Here is a 9,902-nt window from a genome sequence, read left to right as displayed (position 1 = left end):
ATGTTTTTGAATGAAGGCAAATCTTCCCCAACTGCAACAAATAGCTGCATCACATTTAAAAAAATCCACATCATAGAAATTCTAATAAAAATATATGAAATACAGATATGCCAGCCATCGAGTATCGCTTAAAAAAGCTCCCAAATTAAAAAATAAGAAATAATATGTTTAAATATAAGATTCAGTTTTTAATAGTATTATAGTTAATATATTATTAAAACAACCCTTCCCCGCATGAAATAGCTACATCACATTTAAAAAATTCAATTTAAAGAAATTTTAATAAAAATATATCAAATACAGATTTGTCTACCGTTGAGCATCGCTTAAAAAAGCTACATCATTAAGAAATAAGAAATAATATGTCCGAATATAAGATATAGTTTTTAATAGTATTATAGTTTATTATTTATCTATTTTCCAAAATATATTAGTTCCAAATAAATATCAAAAGCAAGCACAATTCAAATTCTTAATACTGAATTAATGTTTTCAGTTAATTTAAGAATGTTAAACAAATCGCGCTATACATGAATTTATCTTAAAATTTGTATATTAATTATTATTATGAAATTATTTTAGTGGTCATTAGAATGATAATTAATAACATATTTTATATGTTAAATTACTACAATAGGAAAAAAAAGCAATCCCAATCCTAATATTTTCTAGAACTCTCGGATTGAAGCAAATCAATTAAAAAACTCCAACGAATATTTATAAATTGTACAAAGAATGTTTCAAATAATTTATCAAACTTACATCTCTCAGTTCCTTGATTTTTGATCCGGCCTTTCCAATAACGCATCCAGCTTGACTCTGATGAATCAACATTCTGATATCGACTTCATCGCTACCAGCCCGACAGCCGTTCTGTAATAAAAAGAACAAAAAACTTTATGAATACGATGACCTTCTTGCTAATGGTAATATATAAAGATTATTCGTCCTTATATATAATATTTATAAAAATATATATAATTAATTATTTAAATCTTGTCATATAATAAGTGTTTGAGTATAAATATTTGTGCAGAAAATCAACTAAATTGATAAAAATCTATACGGCGAACCCTTGAACATAAATCCAAATAATATTCGGTTACATTTCTAGATCTATTTTGGTACCACCCCGCATGCTAAAAGAGTCAATATAAATGTATTTCGTCACGAGCGATGCGCAGAGGTATTAATTTTCTTGGCACCCATAATTTATTAGTTACTCATTAAAAGCATTAAGACAATACATAATGTTTATATGGCATGGCAAAATCTATGCTAATTTATTGTCAGCACATCAAAGCCGCCCCATATTTATAATTATAACCACTGGCACGTACTTAGACGTATTCATAGAAACTTTTTTAGAAAATTTGATTTTGGTTTGACGAGACTGGCATTAACAAGACAATTTTGATTTTTTAACTTTGATTCTATGTTTAGATTATACTAACATAACGTTTTCATGTACCATTCATGTCCAATCAAAAAAAACATAGACACAAAATATTCTGATACTTGCACATCTTAAATTACGCATTTCATGTCTTTAAATCAACATCGTGACTATTATTAGATTTGCAATGACATGCAATAAGCACATCCGTGGAAAAGTCATTCAAATAACTTCATTTCAAAACAAAACTGCAGACTTGTTTCTTAAAAAAACTGTAGACTTGTTTCTTAAAAAACTGTAGACTTGTTTCTTAAAAATTATTCACAAAGCAACAGACTGCGACCAATGTAATTTATAAGTACAAGCAGACGATGAGTAGAGAAATTTGAGAATTGATTATATGTAGAATGATTGATTACATATGAGTTGCTGTGAATATTTCGCATGTTTTCATTTACTCATGAATGTGATTCAAAAATCTGAATATTAAAGGAAAATAAAGTAATAATTCGATAAATAATAAATGAAACACTGTAGAACAACAATGGATTGATGATAATGGAAATAAACATGTAGTAATGAAATACAAAACAAAACTATACACATTATAAATAATTCTCGCTATAATTACATGTTCATTACAAACATTCTCATGAGTATTATATAAGACTAAGGCTAAACGCATATAAAAGATTAAACAAATTTGCGTTCTGTGATTTATACATTATGTTGTAAAAACAAAAGTTCATTACTTGGCTTTCATTTTATAGAAATAATAAACACATTACCATTAAATCTAACAATTGTAATTCTCACATTAAAGTGTAATCAGTCGTTATGTACTTAGAATATTATTCGAGAAATTGAAGGACATGCCACATCTGAAATTGATAGTATACGAGACGAATACGACCTTGTTTATTGCAAAGAAATATCCTTGTGCTTATGAACTCATCATATGGAATTCGTATGACCCAAATTGCTTTATTTTATGAGAAGCGTTAAGGGAGATCGTGGAAAACGACAGCGTGAGCAATAAAAAACATTTGATATTAAATCTTCGATTATGTGATGAAAGACATATAAAAATTTAAATGTAATTAAGCAAAATCTAGATTTATATCCAAACATCTAAGCTTGTTATGAAGACTGTACTTTTAAATGCTCATCAATCAGTTCAAATATTATTTAAATATAATAGTGAAAACTTTTTAAATTTCTCATATACTCGTCAACCACAAAAAAACGTATTCCCTATGTAATTCATATCTTAGCTATAAGAATTAAGTGTGTATTTTCTTAGATCCAAATTTGCAAACTACACAAATTATATCTGCCTAGCAAAAATGACTGTGGTGTCGTTACTTTTGGATATTTTTCTAATTTCTTACGTTGTATACGCTAAATAACTTCCTCCAAAATTATAATTTTATTACTTCCCCCCTATAAAAAATCTATATCAAAAACACGTTTTTAGGCTGTTACAGTCTGTTTCCCCTTAAAGGCTTGAAGTGCAATTAAATAAAAATATTAAAAATTACAGAATGTTATGGTAATATAATTATAATATTTTAGAAAAGCCGTTATTTGCAAAATAAATATATTTATGTAAGCTTATAGTTGAATACAAGTTTTATTCTAGTGGCAATATAAAATAAATTAATTAAAAACGATATCCAAAAATGAAGACGTACGTACACTTTGATTTTTATTCAAATGTGATCAAACGAAAATTATTGATTGATATATTTATGGTTAGATTCTTATTCAAGCTTGAATTAAAAAGACGATGTATTACATGCTCTTCTCAAATACCTATTTCTCATCAATTTAATATATTTAAGTACATTGAAGATATTCAAAAAATTTAAGTATTTTAGAGCGAGAAAACTCGAAGAATAGAAGAAAAATTGAAAAGTAAAGTATGTAAAAATATATTTAAATAGGAATGTTTAGAAGTAGCGGTTTTAAAAATAATTAAATTGATTAAAGGCATTTATACAAAAATGGAAGTTTGTGCTACGATTTCTATTCAACCCTGAACCAAGAACAAAGGCGCCCCCGAATGACGTGCTAGGAGTTTAATGATATCATAGAATACCATATTCCCAAGTGCGATTCGTCACGCAGCGGACATAGTGGCGACAACAGAACCTGATAGATATACCAACAACTATAGTAAGGCTCTCATAAATTCGCTAGTTTAGTTTAATTAAATTCTTTATTTACTGATTATTTCATAAGCATCACGAGTGATACAAGCATATAGTTTTCATATATTGTCGATCGTAGCACGAACTTTAAGAATTCATTAAAGTCACAAATATCAATAAATTTTGCTTAACCTTTGATATAACTCTCTATTAAATTTAATATCATTTTGACAAACATTAATAAGCCAAATAAAATAAATATTTAAAAAACTTTAAAACTTAAAATATTATGATAATTAATACTTATTATGATAAATATAAATTATTAATATTATTATAAATTAATTTTCGACTCACCTGTTCCAAATTTGGCATCACATCCTGCACGATGTTGCAGATGGTATCCAGATCAGAGTACATCGTAAGGATCCTGATGTCCGAGAACATAATAGAAAAAAAAACAAAAAGTAAGCATTAGTAAATCGTTCTCTCATTCAATTGATGGAACAAGATTTAATTTAACCGTGTTTTCAAACCGCATCTGCGCCGAATGAAGAAGTTCGATAAAAGCTCATTAAATTGAACGATTCGGGAGTATTAGAGGCAATTGAAGTGAAACGTGCGAGTGCTTTTGCATGATTTAGATAAAATGTAATAAAACAACTGATGTTGAAATGACAGGATATTCATTATTGCAACACGAAAGTCTGTGCTGCCCATTTCTTGTTATTTTTGTAGTTTGAGTAAAGAGGCAAGATAATTAAACACAAAAAATAGTGGATTGTGATCTTATACATTCTTGGAGCAAAATAAAGTGCAATTTCCTTCCATGTGAGCGTGGCACAAAATCAATCTAGTGATAGCAAACTTAGTGCAGTCATTTTGAATTAATATTTAGTTTTGTTAGAAGGCATTCGAACGTCATTTTTTGCAGAAAGTAACATTAGTGTGCAAGCATTTCAAATCCAATATGTGCCCCAGACAAATATTTTAGTATCAGTAGTATATTTTATTATTAGGGCAAGAGCAAAAATATTCATCATTAGATTAAAATTTAAAAGATTTAGTAGATGTGTTGCGACGGCCTTATTCTAAACAGTGTTAAGCCAAGGAATAATGCTGCTTGGATCTGGAAATGATTAAAGGCATACAAGATAATTGATACATTTATAAATACAAAAAGTGTGACCTTCGCTACAACCTATTACTTCAGAATTTTTGCAATAACTTTTCACAAAAAGGCAATTGGCTTCAGGTAATAAGGATATAGATAATTTTATTAACAATAAATTGATTAAATTGTGTTAACTTATTCACAGTAATAAATCCACATTTATATGTTTAAAAAGCATAAGATTTGGAACGTATCTAATGTAACACTTTCCCTCAAATCAGCTAATATCACAAATGAGAAGATTTTTTTTACTACCTTCATCGTGGTCTATACATAAAACACAAACTGTTCCTACAATTTTGCTGAAAGTTATAATTTTGACTAATTTAGAGGAAAAGTATCACTAATTTCTTTTAAAATAAGGGCTGAGGGTCGGAATTGGATGTCTTCTTCGGTATGTTAAACTGTGGATGATAACTGTTTTTGGATGGGAATCAGACAAACCAATTCGGTCCTAACTCTCATACATGATTTGACATAACAGATAAAAATGTGAATAAAGACAAGTGTATATGCATTACCGTTCTGGCCCAGGGCAATCTGGCACAGTAATTGAGGCTTTATACTGCATCATCATTGGCATTCAGGGCATATGAGTGGCAACATGGGCATCGAAGAAGGCGGGCATTGGGCGTCGATGCGATGTCAGTTCGGAGCAGGTCGACCAACCAAGTGTGCGATTATTTGGCATTTTTAGTTTTTTGGCATTGTTTGGGCGCACACACACACGAGCAACGCAATTCGATTTTTTTGGCAAATTATTGTTTTTTTTGTTGGGTTTTATTCGAATGTATTGCACAGGGTTGTGTGGTCATTGTGTGGTTGGTCGGTCGATTGGTTGGTTGGCACATTTTTTAGACACCGCACAAATTATCAATCAGGTTCAAGTGTGGTTCAAGATTGGTGGGAGGTGATCGAGGCCGAAAAAGAAAGAAAAAGAATTCATCTCTATTAGTTTTGCAATTTTTGTTTCAAACAATAACAGTAATGCTTATATTAGTAAATTAGTCTAAAACATAATAAAACATTATTCATTCACAAGTTTGAATTTCGATTGTTAAAGGCAAGCTCTGTTAATGTGGTTTAAGTCAAAAGCTGTTGTTTAAAGTTAAAAGTTTATCAGTGGCCGCACCTTCACATAAATTGCATTGCTGAAAATCTGGCTAAATTGAGTCAAATCAATCTAATCTAATACGTTTTTAAATTGAAATAAAAATCGTACATGTAATGAATACAATACAAATAAAATACCAATAAAATCCTTTAAAAAGCATTATTAATGCGATCAACAATAAAACTTCAAATGTTAAAAAAATTAAGTGCAAATTAAGTATATCAAAAGCAATTAATAAAACTCAAAAAGGTTATTTGAAAATTATAACTTGAATTATTATATAAACCCAAAATTCCAAAATGTAAGTAAAAAGTAATAAATTTCTTGTAAAATGAATCAAATTTTAATACCTGTCCTCTAAGTTTTGTAATGCTCTGACCACCTTTTCCGATGATAGATCCAGCGACCTTAAAATAAATAAAAGTCATAAAGATACAAAAACAAACAAAAAATCAAATCATATTCACGAAAACTGAAACACAAGTATAATTGTGCTTCAGTTTTCGTATATGAAGTATACTTCATATTCGAGGTTGTTACTTCAAAACTCACAAAAAAAGCATTTGTAAGTCTGTTATAAGTGTTTCAAAAGCGAGAATATTTCTCATACCTTGCTGGGAATCAAAAGCCTCACTTCCTCATCACCGCGTCTGGAACGTTTCTGTGGGGCCTCGCGGACGTCTCCGTCTTCTTGCGATTCGCGCTTCATTCCGGCTGAAAATTGAATTGAAAATCAAAATTAGCTTTTCCACTAATCAATTCGGAGAAAATCGTTATTAGATTTAGAAATGTATTAAGATTACGTCTTTTCCTTGGCCTAAACTTATTGGCAGTCATTTTTAGAATTTCAAAAATTATAAATATTACACTTGATGATTTACATTTAACAATGACGGGTTATAAATGTATAAAAAATCATTTGCTTTTGTTTTGTAAATGTGTTTATAGTAGCCATGGCAATTTTTTTTTTTTTTTTTTAATTTCAATAATTATTACAACTGCTAATTTATTAACATTAAGTAATATTGATAAATAATAATATAAATTTAAATAAATAAAAGAGCAAAGGATAAAATTTACATAAAAACAATATCCGTAATATGATTTAATGTAAAATATAAGCAAATAATAATAAAAATAAGATTAATAAATAATATAAATAAAATTTCAGAATAATAAAATAATACTAGAAAAATAATAAAATATAACAAAATAACAATAATAGAAATAATAAGAGTATGGCAATATAGAGTAGATATATAGGCTCGTGGGCTCGTGTTTGATAAAATAGTGATAAAGTGCTACTTATGGTTTGGTTATTCTGAATATTTAACTTTTAATTAATTGGCTTAAAGGTAGTAAACATAATTAAATTTGTTGCATGCATCCTGAATTCGTTATAAATAATTAGAGTTACATGTCGCAAATAGAGAGTTTGGATGCATCGTATATATAAAACTTTTAAACAAGATTAACTGTGGATGCAAAATATCAAAAAGCTTCTATATCGACAAAAAGGGCGAGGAGTAAAATCTAAACTTGATCTTTGCTTATTAGACAATCATTGGAATGCGTAAGATTATAGTTTTTTATTCACTTTATTATTATTTTAACTTATTCACTCTTCAATTTGGGGTATCAAATATTGCAGAATTTGTTTATGTGTCGAATTAAAAAACCATTGAAAAAATGTCAAAAATCTAGATTGATTTAAATTTCAAAATAGAAGACAGGGCACCGGACTTGTGTTAAATGTTTTATTATTAACAAATTATAAATGTTTTCCTCGCTCAATACATTTAGGAAATTTAATTATTTCATTGGCAGTTGAGGTGCTTTATCGATTCGTCTCCAACGTGCTGAAATTTACTCGCGCTTTATTGTTAAGCGCGTATTGATCTGAAGTATTTAAAGATTTCGAATGAGAAAACAGGTTAAGCTAACGCCCGATATTCTTTGCTCGAGGCAATTGTTTAGATAAATAGTCGTTAATTAACTTACGACACGATACTCGATTGTGCACACAAAGCTTTAAAGAAAAATGGTTGGGATGGGACGAGTCCAAAGAAAATACATATTGTTCTCGAGCATTGCGATACCGTCGCAATGTGCAAACGAGAATGTGTAATTAGCACGTTGAAAATTATTTCACAGGAATTTGTGGGCACGACATCGGAGCACGCCTGATTTATGACCACGTATTTTTAGTTCAAGTTCGTGGAAAAAAAACTGCCGTCTTCATTATATAAATTATATAATAAAATAAATTAATAAATCTAATAAAAATATGACCTTGAAAAACAGAAATAATAAAATTAATTGTTGTTAAGTGATATCACACAGTTCCTAAATAAATGAAATTGAAATTAAATGCTGGGCATAAAACTAAGATAATCAGAGTCAAAAATCCAGAAAACAATTCCAAATATTCCAAATTTGTCCAATTAGATAGATGGCTGATGAACTTCAAACAATTCTTATAAAACAACATATTGAATTTCACATTTCATATACGTGCTTTAAATAATACCTAATGATTCATAACAGTATAAAATACGAATAAACAGAAACAGTCATAGCAAACAGTGGTCGTCCCAACATAAACGATAATTATCATGTTTGCTTAATATATTTATATTCAAGCAGCCATTCTAATCAGCGCAAACCCACATATAACATTCCCAGACAATGTTTTTTCTACATTTCGGAAGCACTTGTTTATGGGAATATTATTTAACACCTGTCGGTTGGAGTTTGTGGGTGATCGTAAAAATATGAATTGAAAAAAGTTGATGGACAGATCAATGGAAAGATATAAAGGCGAAGACCAAATTGGAAAAGTGGAATATTTTTTATTCGATAATAATTAGTTAATAGTTTGTTAATTAGTTGCTAATTCATTCATAATCAATTAGAAATTACACTATTACGTGTAATATTTTTATTTAATAATAATTAGTTAATTATTTGTTCATTCATTCATGTTCAATTAGAAATTACTATTACGTAGAGTATATTTTATTTAGTAATAGTTAGTTAATTAGTTGTTCATTAATTCATATTCAATTAGAAAGTATAAATTATATTTAAAAATAGTGTATACATAATAATATTTACAACTTTCAAACAAAAATAAATTATACAATTAATCCAAAAAAATAAATCCTTAGCTGCCTAACGAATACATACGTCTCACGTTTCCGTTTCTGTAGTGCATCTTTAATGCAAATTTTGATTATTCCTCCACAAAATCTTCCACTTTCACTTATGAGAAAAATGCACCGAACACTTCACAAAAAAACTTTCAAACTAAAAAAAAGGTATTACAACTATGATACAACACGAAGATATAATTGTATTTTAAAGTATGAAGATTCCACTGCTAATATATCAAAAGACTATGGAAGACTGACTGAGCGAATAGAAAGAAACGGCAGTGTTTGATACGAAACCAAAAGAGGTACACGAGTAGAACGGAGAAGGAGAATTATACTTTGCGTTTTGTATTATAGATCGGTCCAGTGCGTGTCTACAACGCAGGTAAAATATAACGAAGGTTTGTACAGGTGGGCAAATCCGAATTAAACGAAATCAGGTATTTAGTCTGTGGCGGGAAAAATGATTTGATCTGAGAATCGTAGTAATAATTTTATAATATTATAATTATTAAGGGGCACAACTAGTGTGAAATTTTGAAAAAATCGATTTTGCTTTTTTTTCATATTTCGGTAGATTACATATTTAAAAATAACATATTAAAATTTCAAATCGATATCTCAAATAGTTTTTGAGTTACAGCCATTTAAAATGTATACATATAGTATATAGTACAACGATCATTTTATCTTTAAACGCGTTTTTCTCGAAACAGCATTTTCCGAATTTGCTGCAGTGATTACTCAAAAACGAATGATCCGATCACTATCAAATTTTTTTTACATGTTCTGTATATAGTTCTCCGTAAAATGAACTATCGATTTTTTGATCGGATCAAAAATCGAAATTTAAGTCGAAAAACGACCAAAATTTTGGGTAAAATTCGACTTTTTTTTAAAAAAAAAAAAC

The 9,902-nt window shown here is 28.8% G+C and overlaps 1 protein-coding gene across 1 annotated transcript; it reads right to left on the bottom strand.

Moving 5' to 3' along the window:
- Nucleotides 1-510: 510 nt before the first annotated feature.
- Nucleotides 511-9,107, bottom strand: LOC113366818 (heterogeneous nuclear ribonucleoprotein K-like). The gene is made up of 7 exons (XM_026608472.1): nucleotides 9,027-9,107; nucleotides 6,448-6,551; nucleotides 6,188-6,244; nucleotides 5,245-5,288; nucleotides 3,907-3,979; nucleotides 763-873; nucleotides 511-540 (listed from the first exon to the last, which is right to left on the bottom strand). Exons 1-7 carry the CDS (start codon nucleotides 9,052-9,054, stop codon nucleotides 511-513), a joined length of 447 nt encoding a protein of 148 aa, XP_026464257.1. The 5' UTR covers nucleotides 9,055-9,107.
- Nucleotides 9,108-9,902: the final 795 nt, after the last annotated feature.

This window comes from Ctenocephalides felis, unplaced genomic scaffold (genome assembly GCF_003426905.1).
Source record: "Ctenocephalides felis isolate EL2017-DRISC unplaced genomic scaffold, ASM342690v1 CF-g0.4_SCAFFOLD_01170, whole genome shotgun sequence".
In the NCBI taxonomy this organism is placed as follows: Eukaryota; Metazoa; Arthropoda; class Insecta; order Siphonaptera; family Pulicidae; genus Ctenocephalides; species Ctenocephalides felis.
Note: the sequence above shows the minus strand (reverse complement) of the source record. Positions and strands in the feature narration are given on the sequence as shown.

Bases quoted from the DNA above. Each gene is read 5' to 3' on its own strand.
- LOC113366818 (XM_026608472.1), bottom strand. From the start codon at position 9,054: ATGCACTACAGAAACGGAAACGTGAGAC. The intron at 6,552-9,026 runs GTATGTATTCGT...TTCAATTTTCAG, and splicing joins CAGAAACGGAAACGTGAGAC to CCGGAATGAAGCGCGAATCG. The intron at 5,289-6,187 runs GTATTAAAATTT...ATGATGATGCAG, and splicing joins TTACAAAACTTAGAGGACAG to TATAAAGCCTCAATTACTGT.